General features: G+C 53.8%; 1 protein-coding gene across 1 annotated transcript in view; it reads left to right on the top strand.

The window, feature by feature from the left end:
- Positions 1–20410, top strand: part of KIRREL3 (kirre like nephrin family adhesion molecule 3) — a 123108-nt gene that overhangs the window by 24250 nt on the left and 78448 nt on the right. Inside the window, exons 3-4 of the mRNA XM_035009443.1 lie at positions 7222–7371; positions 11915–12064. Of these exons, the coding sequence (XP_034865334.1) occupies positions 7222–7371; positions 11915–12064 (300 nt within the window). The remainder of the gene's footprint in view (positions 1–7221; positions 7372–11914; positions 12065–20410) is intronic.

Raw genomic sequence — 20410 nt, 5'->3', positions numbered from 1 at the left:
AGGGACACAAAAACCTACGCCCATAGAAGTGGCAACAGACTTGGGACACTCAAGTACTAGAATGTATCCCCAAAAGATCCGGGGGCTGACAGCTATGGGTGGCAAGGGGTGGGTGACATGAGCCTGCCACTAAGGACCCTGACCACCATGCACGTGGGGCCACTGGGCCCTCTTCCTACTTGTTACACACACACGCACACATGCACACACGCACACGTGCACATGTACCTGCGTACCCCACAGCAGCCAGGCCCCCAGACCACTGTTGTAAAACCATCACTCCCGGCGATTTGGCCCTTATGACCTCAGCCTTCCATACAAAATGCCTCTTCCCTCCTCAAGAAATAGTCAGGAATTGAGGGGTGACCTCAGATCAGGGCCCAGAGGTGTGTGAGCTCGTAGAGAACCATGGGGTCTTCAGAAGGCAGTGGGGACCTCCCAGAGCCAGATGGTGATGGTTCATTCCATGCTACTGTGTACTGCAAGTCCCCAAAAAGAGTCTAAGGTGAGGGGCCATGCGGTCAGGGCTGGGAGGGGGTGACCCCTTCAGGGAGCCTGCTGGGCTGGTGCAGATGAAGGAGGGAGGAGGGATGGAGATACGCAGTCTGGAGAAGAGGAGAGAGGCAGCTGAGCTGCCCTGCTCCTGAGCAGAGAGCCGAGGGAAAGAGCTGGTCGGAGGACAGACCAGACAGGATGGCAAGAGGGGAGGACTCCCAGCTGGGCTGCTGCAGGGAGTCAGGGAGGGGGAAGCTCTGGCCCAGGACCGGAGCCCAGAGGCTTCCCAATGCTACGTCCCCCACCCCTCTCTCTAGGCCGGGCTGCACCTGCACCTGTCCTTCTCAGCACTGAAGAGCTGAGGGCCCTCCTGCCACGTGCCCTGCAGCCCCCACACCTCCTCCTGCTTGCCAGTCACCAGCCATTCTTACTCAGAGCTCGCCTCGTGGGCTGCGCACATGGCTCATCAGGATGGGGCTCCTCAGAGCCCACCCTCCTCTCTATCCTTCCCAGCCAGATACAGCCCCTGCTTCCTGCGGTTTGAAGAGAAAGCCTCCAAAGGCCCCACCTGCTCGGCACTTCTGCCTCCAGGCTCCTTACCTGCTGAGCAGGTGGAGAGAGATCTCTGCGCCGGGGGCCGTCAGAGCCGAACTCTAAGCCCCACTGAGCCACTGCAGAACCTTGAGCCTGGCACCTCTCCTCTCTGAGCGCAGTGGGGAGAAATACCTCCCTCCCAACTTCAGAGTTGTAAAGGCCCAGTTGGAGAGCTGGGAAGGCGCCCTCTTGGCCTGCGAAGTCCACGGCAGCCTGGGCGTGCAGGGAGCCCGCAGGCTGCGGACAGTCGCCTCACGGGCTCTCCAGTGGCCCCTGGGCCCCCTCCCCATTCTGCAGGGCCCCTCTCTTCCTGGGAGAGCGAACAGGAAAGCGTGCCTGCAGTCACCACTGGAACCACATCCCACTCGGTCTAACCCACCAAGTGTGTTTCCGTCCAAGCCCTCCCTGAGAGTCTCCCTAGACTTGGCAGTCCCGGCCAAGGGCAGGGGAGAGTGTGGTCTCGGGGGCGTTCTGTGAGCTCCCAGGGCTTAGGATACAGCTCTGGAATAGGACTGCTGGGCCTGGTGTCCCTCCCCCACCCCTCAGTGCCCTGGGCCCCTGGACAGCCTCATCCTCACGGAGGCCTGATAGGGCACCTGCCACACAGGACTGTGAAGGAGAGCATTTGTCAAATAACCCACGGAAAGCTCTTAATATGCATGCTACACGCAATGGAAGTTAGCTATTATGAATTCTGCAACAATAAAAGTATTATTTGTGATATATAGCTAGTTCTATATATTTATATAATAACATAGTTATATAGATAAGGACTATATAATACTAAGTGCCAGTAATTTTACACCTCCTTTCTTTCCTAGCCCCCATGGTGGCCAGTACTAGACTCCACCATGAACCCTAATTCAGTGTTGTAGACCAGCAACTGGCAGGAGGCCATGTAAACTTAGGGAAGAACCAAGAAATCGCTTTTCACTCCAGAGATCCTCTGCTTCTCTTTAGATGGTCTGAGGGCAATGGTTGCTGGGGTTGAATGGAGGGAGTCCTGATCTGTGGATAAAAATTCGAATCTAGACCCTTAATTCAATAACCAACATGGGAAGTGGCAAGAAAACAGGGTTTGCAACCAGAGACATTTGGGTCTTTACCTGGGCCCACTGCGTGACCTTGAATTGCACCAGGGCCCACTGTGTTACCTTGAGTTACAACTGGGTGACCTTGGGCGTGTCACTTTATTTCTGGGAGCCTCACCTCATCTGTGAAATGTGGGTAGTAATACCTGACTAGCACTGTAGTTATATTCAAAGCTTTGGTTGAAGTAGGTCTTCCATGAATAACTGAGTTATTTTTACCCTACAAAGCCTGACTTCTTGAGACTCTGGCCCTTTCCCTTCACTTCTCACCTCACTCGTTCTGTGTGGTGTGCTCAGCACAGTATCTGCCCAATCAGTAGTTGATAATGTAAAGACAGTTTTCCTTCTTGACCACAGATCTCAGGGGACAAACTAGAGTAGGTGGGCCACAAGGTCACAAGTCAAGTGTATTCAGTGCTTATGCGCTAGACCAGGTGCTGAGAATACAAGATGAAAAAGACGGCTGTGGTTCTTGCCCTCAGTTTACCTTCCATTTCTCACTTACCTTTGTTCTTTTGGCATCTGATCTATAGTAAATGCTCAATAAAGCTTTGAAGAAGTTAAGGGGGGATGGGAAGAAGGAAAAGTGGGGAGGAGAGGAGAAGAGAAAAGATCCCCCCCTTGGTGACAGGAAGTGGCTGGAGGCACAGGAAAAGCTCCTGGAGGAGAATTTGGCATTCAGTGAGGGCAGGGCTGGTTAGGGAGCCCTGGAGAGAGGGGCGATTCCAGAGTGGTGGGACTTTGATGACATGGGACAGGTGACATAAGTGAATGGCTGCTGAGCACCTGGAGAGAAGCGGGTCAGATTTTGGAGAAGCTTGTCGGGTGCTGTCTGGCGGGTAGGAGAGAGCCATTAGACTTTCCACCCCTTGGAAAGGGAGAGAGTGCACGAGGAAAGTGGTGGTTTAGGGAGAAGACTCACGGTTGGACCTAAAAGCATTCACAGGCTGTCGAAAGAACCCAGGCAGAGGTGGGGAGGGCCCAGGCTTTGGGTTGCAGCCGTAGGAATGGAGAGGAAAGGGTGGGCCTGGGAGATGCTGTGGAAGAGGGGCTGGGCCACACTTGGTGATGGGGACAGATTAAAAATGAAGCAGGAAAGGGAGGTCACACTGACTGCCAGGCTTCACAGCAGGAGAATGTCAGTGGGCACAATGGGAAACTGAGGCAGAAAACTTGGGATGGGTGGCACAAGGTGTGCTGGTGGGTGCAGCATATACTCTGCGCCCAGAGCAGAGTTGTCTGGGTGTGGTGGGCGCACAGATGTTCGCTCCTGGAAGGAAGGACCATGTCGTATCCATCTGTTTCCCACAAGGCAGTGAATTGCCTGCCTAGTAGCAGGTCGCAATAAATGTGTGTTGAATCACAAATGTTCTCAAGGAGCTTCCTGTCTACTTACCATAACGCCCAGAATGTTCTAGAAAAGATCCCGGGCTCACTCACAATTCACTTCCTGGGAGCTGGAAAGACAGGGAAAAGAAACCAGCTGTGAGGGAACGAGTGAAGAGCATTTTTTGGCCTGGAAACTACACCCATGGATGCACACTGTGTTCCTAGGGGCTTTGAAGCCTGGAAGAGAAAACTCAAGGTACATCCTATGGGTGAAAAGACAGTGCACCCCATCCCTCCACCTCCCCTCCACCCACAGCACTGTGATTTTTTTCTACTCTAGATAGTGACACTCAGCTTATGATTCTATTTAAAAAAGCATCTCACTGATTTGAAAGAAAAAGTATTTCTCGTGGCATGTATTTAATGCACAGAAATTAAAATTAGATTGAAAAAGAAAATTGTCAGAGCACCAATCATCCCCTCCCAAAAAATAATGGGTAAATACTGTTCTTTGGGTGGTTTTGTTGAGACTGTCCAGTATATCTATCTCCGTGCCCCCACCCCACCCCAAGAGATGTTCTTTCCACAGAAAAGCCAAAGGGATCCAAACAGACCCAATGTGGGAGCTGAAAGCTCTCTGAAGCCTGCTGAGATGTTCTAGAAAGCTCTCTGAAGCCTGCTGGGGATGGATCAGATCGTCCTCCGCCCAGGCCCTCCCCTACTCTTCACTGTCCCTTCAGCTCTCTGTGTGCTCAGGGCTTATTGGGGGGATCTCGTGACTGCCCCAATCCATGGCTCTGAGACAGCATCCAAAGTGAGCTAGTGAGCCCTCCACGTCCTCCTCCATGGCCAGTCTCGGCTTTCCCTGCACCAATCAGGGCTCCCCCCCCCCCCCCCGCCGCCACCCACAGCCCCCTCGGGATGCCCCCTTACCTCAACTGTCTGTTATCCTCACCCTCACCTGAGGAAGCGGGACGGGGGGTGGGACCCCCGCAGGGTCCTCACCACTTGCTTGGGGCCTTCTCATTACAGTCCCTCCGCCCGCAGCTGACAACCTGATAATTCTCTCTGATAACACAATCTCTGGCAGCCATGGCAGCTGTCTTGACACTGTCCTTCTTGCAAGAAAGATTTTGAGATAGGGCGCCTGGGTGGCTCAGTCGTTAAGCGTCTGCCTTCGGCTCAGGTCATGGTCCCAGGGTCCTGGGATTGAGCCCCGCATCGGGTTCCCTGCTCCGCGGGAAGCCTGCTTCTCCCTCTCCTTCTCCCCGTACTTGTGTTCCCTCTCTCGCTGTATCTCTCTCTGTCAAATAAATAAAATCCTTAAAAAAAAAGAAAGATTTTGAGATATAAGAAGGAGCTGTGAAATCATCACTGAGCGGGGAGAAAAGAGCCTCAGAAAGGAGTGCCCCCCTACAGCCTTCCCCCTCCTCCCCTCCTCCCTTTCCTCCTCCTTCCCTGCCCTCTTTCCCTTCTGGGCCCCTTCTTCAGGCCTCTCCAGCTCCCTCCCGTCTCCCTGACCCTCCTCACATCACACCTTCCTTGGGCTCTTTCTCCAGGCCCCCCCACTTCTCCTTTCCCTTCTCTCTTCTCTTCCTCCTTCTCTCTCTCTTGTTTTGGTGCCCGAAACAGTCTAATTACAACAGAGAACTTGAAGAGACTGAGAGGAAAAAAAATAAATAAACCCACCACACATAGCTGATTAAAATGTCCTATGAAATCTAATTTGTAAAGCTCAAATCAGAATAAAAAGTGTTACTCCCACAATTCAGGGCCAATTTGATTTTTAATGAGACTCCTCAGAGACCCCGCCAAGATCTCATCAGGTTGCAACCGGCTACCTTCCCACCTGCCACAAGCTCTCTGAGGCGGACCTCCACGGCTGCCCTTGGGGAGCCCCACCGCCGGCTCCACCCCCCTGGCCCGCTTCCCTCTGCTTCTTTACATGTGTATCACTCCCTTCTTCGGGCCACCTGCTGCTGAGAGCATTGGCCTTAGCAGTGGTCCAAGCCTGGGGCGTTGTGTCCCCACGATGGGCAATAGCTAGGGTCCAGGACCTCCGTGGCCATCTCCAACTCTCCCATGTCGGGGAGAAGAGGCTGAGACAGCAGCCCATCCACCGGGTCCTTTCCTGAGCTGTGTGTCTCTATCTGCTGGGCAGGGCTTGGGAAAGAATGCGGGCTTGGAAGTCACAGGGACCCCCCCCCTCCCAGTCAGACCCTGGCTCCACCACTCATTAGCTGTGTGATCTTGAGTAGGTTACTTTGCCTCTCTGATTCTGTTTTCCCTGCTGTAACATCGGGCTATTTCTGCCCTGACATGTAATTAAACAGCTTACAGAAGGGAGGGCACGTGAAATGCAGCTTGCTGTGGGCCAGGGGCTCCATAAATGTCAATGTCCTCTTGTCCATGCATCTGTGGCCCCCCAGGGAACACGGATCACATCAGCCCGCTTCCTCAGCTTTCCTTCCAGGACCGGCTTAGGGATCTGGGCACAGAGCAACTCAGTAGGTGAAAATACAGTCTTTAGAGCAGGAAACTCTGTATTTATAGCCTTTGTCCTGCCACCAGACACTTCTGGATAATTTAGTTAACATCCAGGCCCCTGCAAACTGGGCTTGGTAAGGTCTAAGCGTTATGGCGACTGTAAAAAGCTAAAGGTAATGCATACTCAGTACTTGCTCGGTCATGACCAAGCCCAGCTCCTGTTAGTATTTGCCACTTCCTTGGGCCCCATTTCCTCCTCCAGAAAATGGGGGTCAAAATCGTACCTACCAGGGGGCGCCTGGGTGGCTCAGTCGTTAAGCGTCTGCCTTCGGCTCAGGTCATGATCCCAGGGTCCTGGGATCGAGTCCCACATCGGGCTCCCTGCTCGGCGGGAAGCCTGCTTCTCCCTCTCCCACTCCCCCTGCTTGTGTTCCCTCTCTCACTGTGTATCTCTCTGTCAAATAAATAATCTTTAAAAAAAAAAAATCGTACCTACCTCATAGGTTGTTATGAGGGTGAAAAGGTTAATGAGCTAATATTTTAAAATCTTAGAACAGCGGTTGGGGCGTGGTACACACTGTGGGTGTGTGTCCGGGTCACAGCTCCTGAGCTGGCTGGCTTGGATGGCTCGGTGCCGTCTTGCTCCCAGGGGTGCATGGGAGAGCTTGGGGTCACGCCCGTGACCTTCTCCCGGGTGATAGGGAAGCCGGAGCTGGGGCTGCCACCGGAAAGAAAGGGACAAAGCGGGGACTCCTGCACGCGCTGTGTCACGTTGTACCAGCCTGGGAACCACTGAAACAATAATGTTTTCCCTGGATTCTCCGGTTTTTGACCAAACCGCACCACCTCTGCCCTGTTGTGGGAGGAGGCGCAAGCCAGCGGCAGCAAGTAAGAGTTAGCCCAATGGAAAGTGGCAGAGCTCGTCCCAAGGGCGGTGCGCACGGCCTCTTTGGGGGCTGGAGGAGGCCGGATCACAGTGTGAGGTGTGGTAAGGACTGACGAGCGGGGGGCGGCTGAGCGGCCAAGCAGCTGCTAAGAGCTGGGACTTAAGCTGGGGGCACGTAGGAAGCTGCTGCTGGGCCCCAGGCAGGAAGTAAGATGCAGGGGCGGAGGGGTGGGGGGCTTCTCCCCTGGGTCAGTGTCTGCTCTGCTGCTTAACGCGAGGAGAAGCCTCCAGGCGCTGCTGCCTGCAAGTAACTGACCGCTGTGCTTGTCTCCTTCCTAGGCCAAGTGTACTCCTTCAGCCAACAACCCCAGGACCAGGCCGTGGTGTCGGGCCAGCCCGTGACACTGCTATGTGCCATCCCTGAATACGACGGCTTCGTCCTGTGGATCAAAGACGGCTTGGCTCTGGGAGTGGGCAGGGACCTCTCAAGTGAGTACCCCCAGACCTCCCCGGGAAGGCCTGGAACGCGTCCCTGCCTGACCCAGCCGCCCTCCTAGGGAACCCCATCTTCATGGGCATTTGGAGATTAAATCTCCAGGTTTCACTGTGCATCCGCCCCCTCCTCCCCCCCTCTTCCCCCCCTCGCCACCGAGCAGAGTCAGGATAGGCAAGCTCTGGGTCCAGGATCCATAGGACTTTGAGAGCCCTTCTGACTACCAGTAATGAATTAGACGTAAACCCTCAATTCTGGCGGTCAAACCCGAACAGTGTGGCCCTGGAGGATCTCTCCGAAAGTCAAACACAATTCAGGTAGAGTCAGATTCCTCGAAGTAACGTGTTCCTGTTTCTTGGTCCAAAATGTATCCCCCACTTAAGTGACCACCTGGTTTTTCCCAGGCTGTCATCCATTAAAGGGAGTCAAAGAAATTGAAAACTCACAAAGGAACCCAGTTGCTTTTAGGGGTTACCATGTGATGGGAAGAAAAGAAAAGGAACGTTTAAAGTGTAAACCTCATTGAGCCCACCCAGGCTGGTACTGAGCAAGGATGTCCCGGTAGGCTCCTGTCCCTGGCAGCTGAGTTCCCTCCGATTGGTGTGATGCCCTATCATCTGTTAACCGTTGTGAATGTCAACCCTTAACTCACATAGATGTCTTTCCAATCCATCCTCTCCCCCGGTGGGGGGAAAAGAATAGAATCATCCTCCTGGTCACTTACCTATCAGCAATTACTATTCTCTCCTGGGGAGGTAGGCATGTGACAGCTTGCGAGGCTTAGCATAACCTGGAAAATTCGGAACAAGGGATCTGGGGGTGTCCCTGCCATTGGGGAACGGCTGAGGGTGCAGGAGGAGAAAAAAAATATATGTATTCAACTGAGAAGTAGCTTTGCTTCTCTCGTGGTGTACAGCTGCAGGAAAATAAAAATCGAAGTGCACTCAGGAACCTGATGGTTGGGAAATTAATATTTTAAAATGTGAGTTACGTCTTGCCAAAAATGTATATTGAAACATTATAGCCATGGTCAATAGCATCACCGGGTTTGGGTGCTACAGCCCAGCTGAGCAGGGATAAAATACACAATACTATCTCCAAAATATACTGGGCTGCCATAAAATTTAAGTATTATGGGAACCAGCCAATTTCAGGGGCTCTGAACTTCCTTACCTGAGAGAAACTGGGGGAATGATCTCACCTTCCCAAACCAGAATCACTCATGGTCTGCGCGGCTCTCAGCTTGGACCAGCATCTTTGCTAGCTAAGGAGGTGCTCTGGGTTCCTGGTCAGTGGTTTGCAGCCTCCGGTCAAGGACTGGGGTCTTTTTGGGTTGGTGGCCAAGAGGAAGCTCAAGGTCCACCCCGGATGTTCATCACTACATGGATAACTGACCTTCTGGCATCCAATTCCATGAATGGCTCTCTGGGATCAGGAGTGGGTCCCACTAAGTGCTGAGTGACGAAGGGTTCTGATGAACTGGGGTCTCTTTGCTCTCTGACTTGACTCGATTTATACAAAGAAGGTTGTCCATCTCCTTGCATAGCCGCTAAATTCAAAGTCCTGGTAAAGCATTTTCTGTATTTGATCACTGATCCCCAAAAAAGCATCCTGACAATAATGACAGAAACTCACATGCTCAATAAATACCGTTTGCTTACCTGACAAGAAAGAGAGAGGAATAGATCTCGATTTCATTCAGCAAGTATTCACAGAGCATTCAATAATGGCACAAGTCCCCCTGTGGGGAAACTGAGGCCCAGAATTGTGAGACTTCAACCTGCCACAGCTCCATCCTCTTCTGTTTTTTCATTTTATCCTTTTCTGTGTGGCCCGGCTCAGTGGACCAGGAATCACTCCCTCACTGAAGACCTAACTGTCTTTCTGGTCACCAAGGCTGAAAATCATTTCAAAGGAAATGATTTATAAATGCATGCCCTCATATTGATAGAACATTCTTCTTCTAAGAAGCTCAAGTGATTTTCAGACATTATGTCATAAATCTACAATGGTCCACAGGGAGAAAAAGAAGGATCTCCCCCTTTATTTGACAGGTAAACAAAGTCACAGTCAAGAAAGAAATGGATTCGAACATACACCCAAAAAGCCTGGCACCCTGCATGTTCTCGCCTCTAAAGAAAGGGACCTTTTTGGCTATTCTATCTCACTGTCATTTTTCTTTAAACCAGCATTTACAGACTCTACTATGTGCCACGCACAAACTGATAGTGTCCCCATTTTGCTGATGAGGAGATGGAACCACGAAGAAGTTAAAGTAACTTACCCAAGACAACAGAGCTAGGAGGTGATAGACCGGGCATTTGAACCCAGGCACTTGGACTGCAGAACCCAGACCCTCAATAATTTTGCCTCCCCTGAGCATAGCAAAAGAGAGTAATAATACTATGGAAGGAGCTAGAACTTGCTCAGAATCGAGGCCTCTGGGCCTGTGTTTTCCAAAGATCCTGCCAGTCCTTGGGATAGCATTGCAGCTTGTTGCCTAATTAGGCAAATACAAACAAACCCATCACTGATGTTTTCAGCAGCTCATGAGAGCGAAATCCTGCTGCTGATCGCTTGCAAGATAACAAAAACACATGCTCCAGCCAAGATGCCTGCAGGAGACCAGGGACTAATCAAAGACAGCGGGATTCAGAGGCTGGGCTGGAAGGGCTGGGGGCGGCGAGCCAGCTACATTGAGGGCAGCAGCGGGGAGAGGGCTGGGCAGGAACCCCTTTCCAGCCCCTCATCCCGGCCCTGGGGAGAGCCAGCTTAACTTACCTGGGCTTCTTCCCAAAGCCCAGCAGAGGGCAGGAAGGGCGGGCAGGAGGGGAGGTGGTGCTCCCCGGGGGTACAGCCGACTGCCTTGTGAGCATCTCTGGCCAGGCCAGAACAGCTATGCCGGGCGGGGCCATTTGATTGCACGATGGGGACGATGCTAGCCATGAAGACGTGAGCCTGAAGGGCTCGGCCACACAGGAAGCCCCCAAAATACATACTGGGAAGGATCCCAGCTGTCTCCCTGACAAGGAATGGGTGTCAGTGGCCCCTGTACGGCCCACCCTTGGAGAGGCCTGCCCCACCCTTAGCTTATGATGGGAAGGACCTTAGAGCTCCAATATTCTATCTAGGATAGAAATCTGCTCTGCAGTGTGCCTGACAGGTGATCACCAACCTGTGCTTGAATGCAGCTACTGATGGGGACCTCACTACCACCTCTGGCAGCCTAGATCTTTGCTGGACCTTCCAAATTATATTAAGAATATTCTAAAGTATTTCCGAATATTAATTCTGTCCACTGGTGCTAGTGCTGTCCTTGGGAACTACTTGAACACGTCTAAGCCACACTTAGAGACGGAAATATTTGGAGAGCTATTGCATGTCCCTCTGTCTCTGTGTTTCTGTCTCTCTCTCTCTCACTGGCTTAAGCCCAAGTCTTCTCTTTAAAAGGCCAGATAGGCCAACCCCCTCTTCCTACGGCACATTTCTGAGAACTCACACTGTCCTGGCGAAGGTCTTTTAAGAGGAACGGTTTGTAGCTGCTGGAGGGTAGGCGGGCCTCTGAAGAGAGAAGGGAAGAGAACAGGGAGGAAGGTCCCTGTAAGAGGCTGGTGGGGGGTGGGGAGGAGGGGAGACAGAGCTCAGGTAAGGGGATGATGGGAAAGAGATCCTTCTGGGAGATACTAAGGAGGTCTAGAGCCCAAGGCCCGGGACAGGGGATCTGCCCAGCCTGGCCAGCCACGACTTACGTTGGCATTTATATTCACCCTACACAGCAGCAGGAAAGCTGATTAATGATTTATCATTCTCAAATTTTTATTTATCCATTATTCATCACCAGTAGTATAAGGGGCCCCACCTTCCTAAGTGTCCTGAGTGCCTCGTAAGTGCTTAATCAGGCCCTGGGGTCTGAGGTGCGGAGAAGAAGTGACCAGAATAGGGCCCCTTATGGTTCAAAGTGGCCAGAGGATGCCAGCCACTGGTAGGGTGGGCCTTGATTTGCTCATCCTGAACAAAACTTTCCCCCCAAAGTCATTCTTGATTCTTTTCCAGAGATTTCTGTTTTCTTCCCTCTCTCTCTCTCTCTCTCTTACTCTGTCTGCTGAGAATCGCAGCCTGAGTCTCTCTGTCTCTCTGTGTGTCTCCTTATCAAAATGCATGTCTGCTTGGTAAATCACAGCGCTGAGCACACTGCTTACCAGAGAACTAACCCTGCTGTGTCTGCCCACGCTTAGCATTTCCATTTCTGCTCTCTCTGTCCTCTCTGATCATAGCTTCTCCAATATTCCTAAACCTACACACACACACACACACACACACACACACACACTGCCCAATATCCAGGGAAAGCTCTCGATTTTGTGCTCCTCACACCAAGGTCAAGGCCCTGAGCAGTCGCGCCACCCCCACCCCCGCCCCTATCCCCCAGCCTCCAAGACCAGCCCCTGCTCACGTGTCCCACCGCTGTGCCTGTTTGGTAGGAATGCCTCCCCGACCCTTGGCCCCACTCCACCCCCCACATGTGCACTGTATCCACAGGTTACCCACAGTACCTGGTGGTAGGGAACCACCTGTCAGGAGAGCACCACCTGAAGATCCTGCGGGCAGAGCTGCAAGATGACGCCGTGTACGAATGCCAAGCCATCCAAGCCGCCATAAGGTCCCGTCCCGCACGCCTCACCGTCCTGGGTAAGAGCCGTTGACACGTGGGGGGCGAGGATACTCCAGGAAGCACCATGCGCTCACTTCCAGAAGGGCCTCTCCGCTGGGCAAAGCCCAAAGGGGTTATCACACTGGGCTCTGGCCGCTGCTGCCCCACTGAGTCAGGACCCACCATCCCCCCAAAAAAGGGGAAAGTGAAAGTTCCCGCCCTGGAAATCAGAAGGCCACTGCTAACCGACCTGTGACCCTGTCCAACCCCAGGGGGTTTGACTCCAGCTTAAGGGGCTAAAAGGGGCTCCTGAATGCTTATTTATTCAATCAGGAAGCATATTCTGCACACATGATGGTTGTCAGGCCGTGTGCTAGGCGATGGAAATACAGAGAAGAATATGACACATCCTTGAGTCCGTGCTTTCTCCCACTAGGTGCTAACAAAGCATGATTTCAGCATCCCTAGGGACCACCGCTGCACCTGTTCCTTCCCCACCCTCCACCGCTCCCTGGGAACCCTGGCTCTCAGCTGGAGAACTGACTGCCTAAATCATCCCTAGGAAAATTCATTTTGGGCCCTTATGCCAAATCAGACCTTTGTCAGCCTTGGCCTTTCTTCTTCTTGGCTTCCCCAGAACCCATTGCCCCTGGGACACCCTGCCTGAGAGGTCCCCATTCCTTCACCCAGGCAGACCTGCCTGAAGACAAGGGAGTGAGCTCGGCCGCCTCTTAAACGGCCTCCTTCTGACTTCGAGGTCAGGCCCTGTCAACTCCCTCCTGCAGCCCAGCGGCTACTGAGGCCCAAGCCCCTGAGAACCCAGCCGCACACACAAGGTGTAATAGCAGACATGTGTGTGCACTTGACCGCCCCTCTCAAAGCACTTCCACTTACGTTACCTCCGCTCTTCTGACGCAAGACAGTGGGACAGGGATTGTTGCCCCGGATGAGAAACTGAGGCTAGGGCTCGGGCACCACCATGCTGCCTCCTCGGTGAGGCTCTGCCAGCCCCCGGTGGGATGGGGCCCAGGCAGCAGAGAGGGGAGCCCGCCCCCTAGCAGCTGCCGTGAGGCTCCGACCACAGGGTCAGCAGCTGGGGCGCTGCCTCCTCTCCTGGCGGATAAGGCGCGTGGCTGCTCCCTGATGAAATATTTAAGAGCGTGTCAGGTTAACTTCAGATCGACACGGCAACACACGGGGCACATCATCCCAAGCACGGCAGCAAGCCCCGGACGACCACTTACCGAGCTCGGGGCTTGGCTTCTCGAGACAGGAGGCAAAGCTCAGGGCTGACCCCAGAACCTCCCTCCACCCCGGCGTCTCCTCTAGCCTGTGATGAAGGAAAGAGAAAAGAAAGCGGGCCCGGCAGGGTAAATAAGCTGGGACAGCTCGGTCCAGAAGGGCCTGCAGAAGAGTGATCAGGGATATGAAAGGAAGAGGCAGACATCTTCATCTCTCCCGAGATGGTGGCTGAAGTGGGGATGGGGGTACAGTGTGGTGTGGAGGTGTGGAGAAGAGTAGGAGGATTTAGTGTCTGATATGTTTTCTGATTGTGTAATGCTGGAACACTTTTGGGCATCTCCAGAGATGATTCTGTTCCCCGTCCTCAAAATAATCTGCCTCCTGCAGCCTTGCTCCCCTTCTAGACGGTACCAAAGGATGCTAAGTTGAGGAGGACCCAAGCACTGCCCACTCCTGACTTCTCGCAGGACCTAGACTAGACAGAGATGCAGCTCGTCCTCAAGTTCTCGTCCTGCTGTCAGAGCTTTGCCCGGTGGCACCCAGCCATTCACAGGCTGCCTCCTCTCCTCTCTCAGGGACGTATCCAAGCCCAAATTACTCCAAATGTTGTACAGATGAGGAAATTGAGACTTGGAGAGCAAAGCCACTCATGGCTTAATTACCACTCAAAATAGACCCCAGATTTTCCAACTCCAAACCACTGCTGTCTGCGTCCCTAATACCAGCACAATCTCCTTTGTCTCGTTGCTTAAGGGCTGGGCTGCTGAGAGCGGGGCCGCAGAGTCTCATCTGAACAGACTCGGTTCCTTCTTAGGTCACATCTAAAAGGCTACCCCCCCACACCCATCTCCCCCTCCTGGGGCCAGACCTGGCACAGAGCCGGTTTGTGTGGGGAAAAGGCGTTACGAGTCTGGAAGGCAGTTGAAGAGGGGGAAGGAGGTGTTTCCAGGTGATCCCGACAAGCTAGCCTGCTGGATTCCCGAAAGCTGGGAAAAAGGGGCCTGAGCATATTCCGGCCACCTTTCCTGAAGACTCCACCGACACCACTCCTCCTAACAAACTAACCTCACGCAAGAAAGAGCTGCCCCAGACTGTGCCTCCAGCCCCTCCTGATCACCCTAGGTCCCACCCCTGAGCTGGTGCAGCAGGTGTCTCCCCCCAACCCCCCTTGGCGGGTCCGCAGGCCTCTGCCTGAGGCGCCCAGCCCGACGGAGTGTCTTTGCGGTGTATAGCCCCACCTACTGCCCTGGAGAGAGGCCCTGCGTGCAGAAGCTGACCCAGCCTTCTGGAAGGGGAGCTCTGGTCCGCTCACCGTGCTGAACAGACAGAGCGGCAGAGGGAAGAGGGGTGTTTCTACCCTGGCCAGCCAGCTTCCCAACCAAGACCCCATCTGCTTTGCGGTGACATCTCAGCCCGGGAAAATGTCCCAGCCAGGTCCCCAAGGGAGGGACTGCCTTCCCTGTGTTCCAGGAATGAGAGAGCTTCCTAATTTAGTCTGTATTTGCCTGAGATAGATTTTTAATTAAATAAAGTAAGAGCCTGATTAGAACCTGCGGAAGATGTGAGAGCAGAATCAGATGGTATTCCAGCAAAATTGCAAAGCAAAGACTTTGGCTAGAACAGAGGGAGACCCCTGGGGGTCTTTCATCAAAGCACCAAGTGAGGAGGGCAAATATGAGGGATTATATAGCCAACAGATGTGCATTGTTAAAATATGCATCTGTCAGCGTCCTGCTTGGAGAAGCCAGAGGGCCAGTTCACAGAGCCCATGGTGCTCCAGGGAGGGCATGGGGACCCAGCCCCAGCAGCCAAGCCTAGAGTCACAGACACATTAATTAGCCTAGTGTTTCCAGCTCTCAGATGCAATCAGGCAAGGAGCAACTGGGAGCTGAGCATTTGCTACCCTGGGAGGCAGAGGGAGGAAGCTAGGGGACCAGGAGAGCAAGAAGGGGAAGGGTCAGAGCCAGGTAAAGCCTCCGGGGCCCTGGTCCAGGATAACGGCCAGGCTGCATTCCCTCTGTGGCACAGAGGACCATGCCTTGACTCGGGCCAGGTCGAGACAGGCATCTTTCCACCTGCAGAACATCTCAAGAATCATGGTATCCCAGAGCAGCAGACTTGGAGGCAACAGTCCTGCCATTAACCAGCTGTGTGATCTTGGCCCTGATACTCCACCTCTCTGGCTCTCAGTTTCCTCATCTGTAACATGAAGGTGGTGATAAATAAGATGGTCATTAAGTACTGTCGGGCTCCCAAAACGCCGTGACTTCTACAATAAGGAGTCCAACTTGCGTCACCAAGTAGTTGAGGAATATGGCCCATCCCCCACCGGAACCAGAATCCCCTTGGGACTGAGGCACAAAAGGTAACAGAGTGTTTTGTGCAGCATCCTACTTTGAGTCTGGAGAGGGGACCTCTCACAATCCTGCCCAGCCCTGGGATTCTGGACTTGGCTGTACATTTTAACCCCAGAGTCCTCCCTCTGTCTGCAGCTTCTATGCATTCCGAGCTATGTCTGTGGGGACTCAGCTTAGCAGGACATAATAGGACCCCCGTGCACATGAGCAGAGCTGGGGTGTAGCAGGAAGAGTCAGGGGCTGGCTGCAGAACCCCTACATGCAGGTCACTCATTGTGTGACCTTGAGCAAGGTCCTTAGCGCTCCCCCCACCCCCCGGGGTCTCTGGTTCAACTCTCTATAACCAGCACTTAGTATAGAGTAGGCCCTCAATACTATCTGAGTTTTTTTAAACAAATAAATGAATGAGTGAGTGAATGAATGGATTTTCTCATTCCTCATCTATAAAATGAGGATAATAAAAATCCAAATCTCCCAGAACTGTTGTGAGCACCAAACAAACACCCCCCCCCACTCTAATGTGCCATACACTTTAAAGTTACATCCATACGCACATACATGCAGACCATATCCTTCTCACACCTGCAGGGACCCAGGGTTGACAAATATCTCTACTGCTCCAGGGCTAGAGCTGTAAGGACGATATTGCATTTGATCTTGCTAAGTGCCTGAAAATTTGAGAAGCGAGGAGTTGGAGGATCCGGAGCAGGGAGGAAATGGAAGCCGAGGTTTTGATCAAGAACTATTTCCTGAACAGCTACTAGGTGCCAAGCACGGAGCTAGGCAAGCAAGGTTCATCGGTCAGTGAAAGGGAAAACCAGCCCTGCCATGGTGAGCCTGTGTTCTGGCAGAGAGTGAGCCAGTCAATCAGTAGTAAACAGATTAAACAAGCACTTTGTGTGGGTCCGGAGGATGTCAGATGATAACAACCGCTGGGAAACAGAAAAACTAGAGCAGACTGAGGGGGATTGGAAGTAGGCGGGGGGGGGGGGGGGGGTTGGATGGCGGGTTAATTATTAAGAAGGGAGTTTTCCCAGTTTTCCTCCCATTTCCCTCATCTTCCTGGCCCGTTCTAATATTAACTCTGCTGTCTTGTGGCTCCCATTAGAAACAAAGCTTTCTAAATCAACATGAATTATTTAATGATGGAGACTAAGTCAATTCAAATAAAGAGGGCATCTTTAAAATGATGTCAAGCTCCAGACAATGAGGGGGCAAACAGAGAAGGTCTGGATGGGTCCTTGAGTTTTCAGAGCTACGAGTCCCCTCTGCATCTCTCCACCAGGGCACCTGTGGGGCCCGGGCCCCCTAAATATCCGGCACTGGCAGCACCCCCCAATTCCCAATCCTCATCTTCTGGAGGGGAGGGGCGTGCGGGTCCAGCAAGGGAAGACAGAGCTGAAACACAGCCCAGGAGCACTGGTTTCTAAAATGGCTCTTCCAGAAACTGGTGGCAAGAAACCCAGCCACAGTCTCCCTGTCAGTAAGGGACAGACCGAGCTGTTCTTCAGGGGTGAGAAAGCACCCCACAGAACAAAGCCCAACCCCCGCCCCAGGCTTGCCCTCTGCTTTCCCTCCAGCCCCTGCTCCAGCACCCGCTTGCTTTGCTCTGGGGACAACAACCAGCTCGCAGCTCCCTCCACTGCCCACACTTCATGCCTTCGCATCTGTGTGTTGCTACCTGGAATGTCCTTCCCTCCTTTCTTCCCTTGGCCAACTCTTGCTCCCCTGTCAGGATCCATCTTGGACATCACCTCCTCCAGGAAGCCTTCCCTGAACGCCATATGGCCTGGCTGTCCCCTCTGTGCTCCCTTTGCCTTCCATCCACACCTCAGTCACAACACTCAACACATGATCTTGAAAGTAACCGTTTCCCTGTCTGTCTCCCCCAGAGACCCACCTGCCTAGGACAGCCTGCAGGCACGTACTGGGTGCTCAGTAATGCTCATCATATAACTGTAGCAACAGGGCTTGGGGCAAACTGGGGGGAGTTTGCACTGCACCTCACCGCGGAGAACAGCGCCTGGCAGATACTGAACCCCACAGCTGTGTCATATTGTGCCGTGATGTGTTGTGTCATGTCGTGTTTAGAGGGGCAACGCGGCTTCGGGGTAACAGCCCAGACTCTGAAAGCCAGGTGGCCTGCCCTGGAAACCTAGCTGTGTCACTTTACCCGTGCCGTGACCTTGGACGAGTCCCCCACCTGCTGTGCCTCGGTTTCCTCATATGTGAAACGGGGGAATAGTCCTCCCTGCGCTCTTAGGGTCATAGAGAGGATTTAATGGGATAACTGATGCAAGACGTTTCTCAAAACAGCACCTGGTAAGCAGCAAGGCACAAAACCACTGGATGTTATTATCACCCCCAGGGTGATTGTCACCACTATTATTTTTGCCATGCTAAGCCACACCAACGAGCAGCTCTTCCTTCCTGGGGAATCAGGCTCTGTGTCCTGGAGAAGCTTCGCCACCCAGCACGCAAGGCAGAAAGACACGAATCCTGCAGGCCCCTCCCGGGCTCGCACGCCTGGAAAGACAAGCAGAATTGATTTCCTTATCTCCTTATTAAGCGTGTTTTGCCTGGGCCCCAGCCTGGTCTTAGGTGCTGTATCTCATTTGTGCTGTTTGCCTGCTTCCTGCCACATTCATTACCCAGCAATCACCCCCAAATAGGGGCAGCAAACAAGCCAGAGATGGTAGAGAGGGGGAAAAGCAGCATCCTTATCTCCTGAAGTTCCAGAGGGGAGCCGGGTGTCTGAGCTCCTGCGCACCTCAGCCCCACCCCCCAGCGCCCACCCCTGCCCCCAGCTCCTTCCCACCCCCTTCCTGCCCCTCTGCCCTTCTTGGGGTCCAGGGCCAGAAGCACAGTCCCCTCCTCCGTGTCTCTTGGGCCACTGCATGCCCCTCTCGGCGGCCCTCCTGATTTAACTCCCTGCTTACCTGCTTGGGCAGGTTGTAAGGTGAGCGTGGCCTGAGGGCATTGAGTTACCTTAAGGTGACTAATAGTCTCTGCTTCTAAATTACATTATAATATAATTATATTATATTGAGGGTAGTTAACCCTATGCTCCCCCACCCTGAGTAGCGGCCCATAGCAGTTGTCGGTGGCAAGTGAAGGCTGGGGGGGGGGGGGGGGGGGGGGGGGCAGTGATGGAGGGTCTCTTTGGAGGTCCCTGTAGTCACCCGGTCAAGTACGTTGACTTCAGAGCTGGGTCCTCCCTCCTGCTGCCCCCCGACAGCCTCCCTGAATCTCTCATCTGCCAGGGAAAGGAATGCCGCCCCCTGCCCCCCCGCCCCCGCCACAACCTGACTCCCATCTCCCTGTTCTTCATTTCAACCTCAGTGTCAGAACAACTTGCAAGGCTCCAAAGGGTTTGGGGGTCCATCAGGGATGGAGGCAAACTCAGTGCTTCCCTCTCGGCTTGTACGTAGGGGGCAGAGGACAGGCAGGCAGGAAGTGGGGAGAGCTGATGCCAGGGACGCCCACCCCTGCCTTACCCCACCCAGACCCAGCCAATGAGAAGAAAGCTAACCGGCCTATTTAAGTGGCCTCGCTGGAGTGGCCCGGAGGCCCAAGACTGCCTTGGGCTGGAGGCAGCATCCCCAGTGGCCAACCCAGGGCCAGCCGTCCCCTCTGCCTTCCAGCATCTCTTGCTTTCAACACCAGCACGAGGGAAGGCAGCGAGGTTCTGTAGTAGGCCCCTGGGTCTGTTGCGCATGCAAGGTGCTCAGCCTCCTGCTTCCGCCCCCCGCAACTCCTTAGGTAGTTCTGCTGACCCCTCAGGATCCCCATCACTACATGCCTGAGGCTCCCCAGGCAGCCCCATGCCCCTGAAGGGTGCCATCATCATACCCAGGATACTGGCACTCCTCCGGGTCTAAGCAGGACAGGGGCCCTCACCTGGAGGTTGGAAGACACGCATCATTGCCGCAGGCCTGCCACTGACATGATAGGCCCAGGTCTTCGCCATGAGACCTGGGCTAGTGATGTGTAGCCATCTCTGGACTCACTCTCTCTCTCTCTCTCTGATAAAATCATGGTTTGACTGTGATTCACCTTCCCTTGATGGTGGTTTGGGGTCGGGCCTGAGGCATTGTTCCCATTGTTCCCTGGCTCTGAGGAGCAAGGATAATATGTTCTTCCACTGCTTTAAGCAAGCGTGACCGTGGGAGATGCCGAGCAGGCTCCATACTCAGCAAAGGGGAGCGGGAGCTCAGACCATGGAGAGCTGCACAAGTCAGGACCGTGATCCTCTGGCGTCCCCCATTTGCCTTCCGGCGTGGACCCAGCAGCTTCAGGGCCACGTGGGAGAGGAGAGCCACTGTCCTGTAACCTTCAGGCTGCAGCTGCCCTGAGCGGGGGCCTCACCTACTCGGCCATCACGGGGCTGCTTCCTCTGGCTTGGGCAGGGCCTCCCCACATCCCTGCACGTCGGAAAAAGCACAGGCAGGAGCCCACTTGTGTCCGGGTGCCTTGCCGGAGTCCTGTCAGGGAACCCAGCTGGTCGTGTGCGAGGCTTCCTGTCCGTGCGTCAACCGTGGACACACACAGACACCGCACCTCCAGGACAAATGCACTGGTGTGCGTACACACACACACGCACAATCCTGAGGATGGCCGAATCATGGTGGAAAGACACGGGGACACTCAGTCAAGAGAATCCGTCGCTGTTGGGAAATGGACGAATCTTAGTAACTCAATGAAAGTATTGACCCTCCCTCCCTGTCAGGCCCAGAAATGAACGGAGTAGGTGGAGCATGAGAGCCCCAGCGTGAGGCCCCGCTT

The sequence above is a fragment of the Mirounga leonina genome, unplaced genomic scaffold (assembly GCF_011800145.1).
Source record: "Mirounga leonina isolate KUSES-001 unplaced genomic scaffold, KU_Mleo_1.0 Mir_153, whole genome shotgun sequence".
NCBI classification, from domain to species: domain Eukaryota; kingdom Metazoa; phylum Chordata; class Mammalia; order Carnivora; family Phocidae; genus Mirounga; species Mirounga leonina.
The sequence above is the reverse complement of the archived record's forward strand: the minus strand, read 5'-3'. Positions and strand labels throughout refer to the sequence as shown.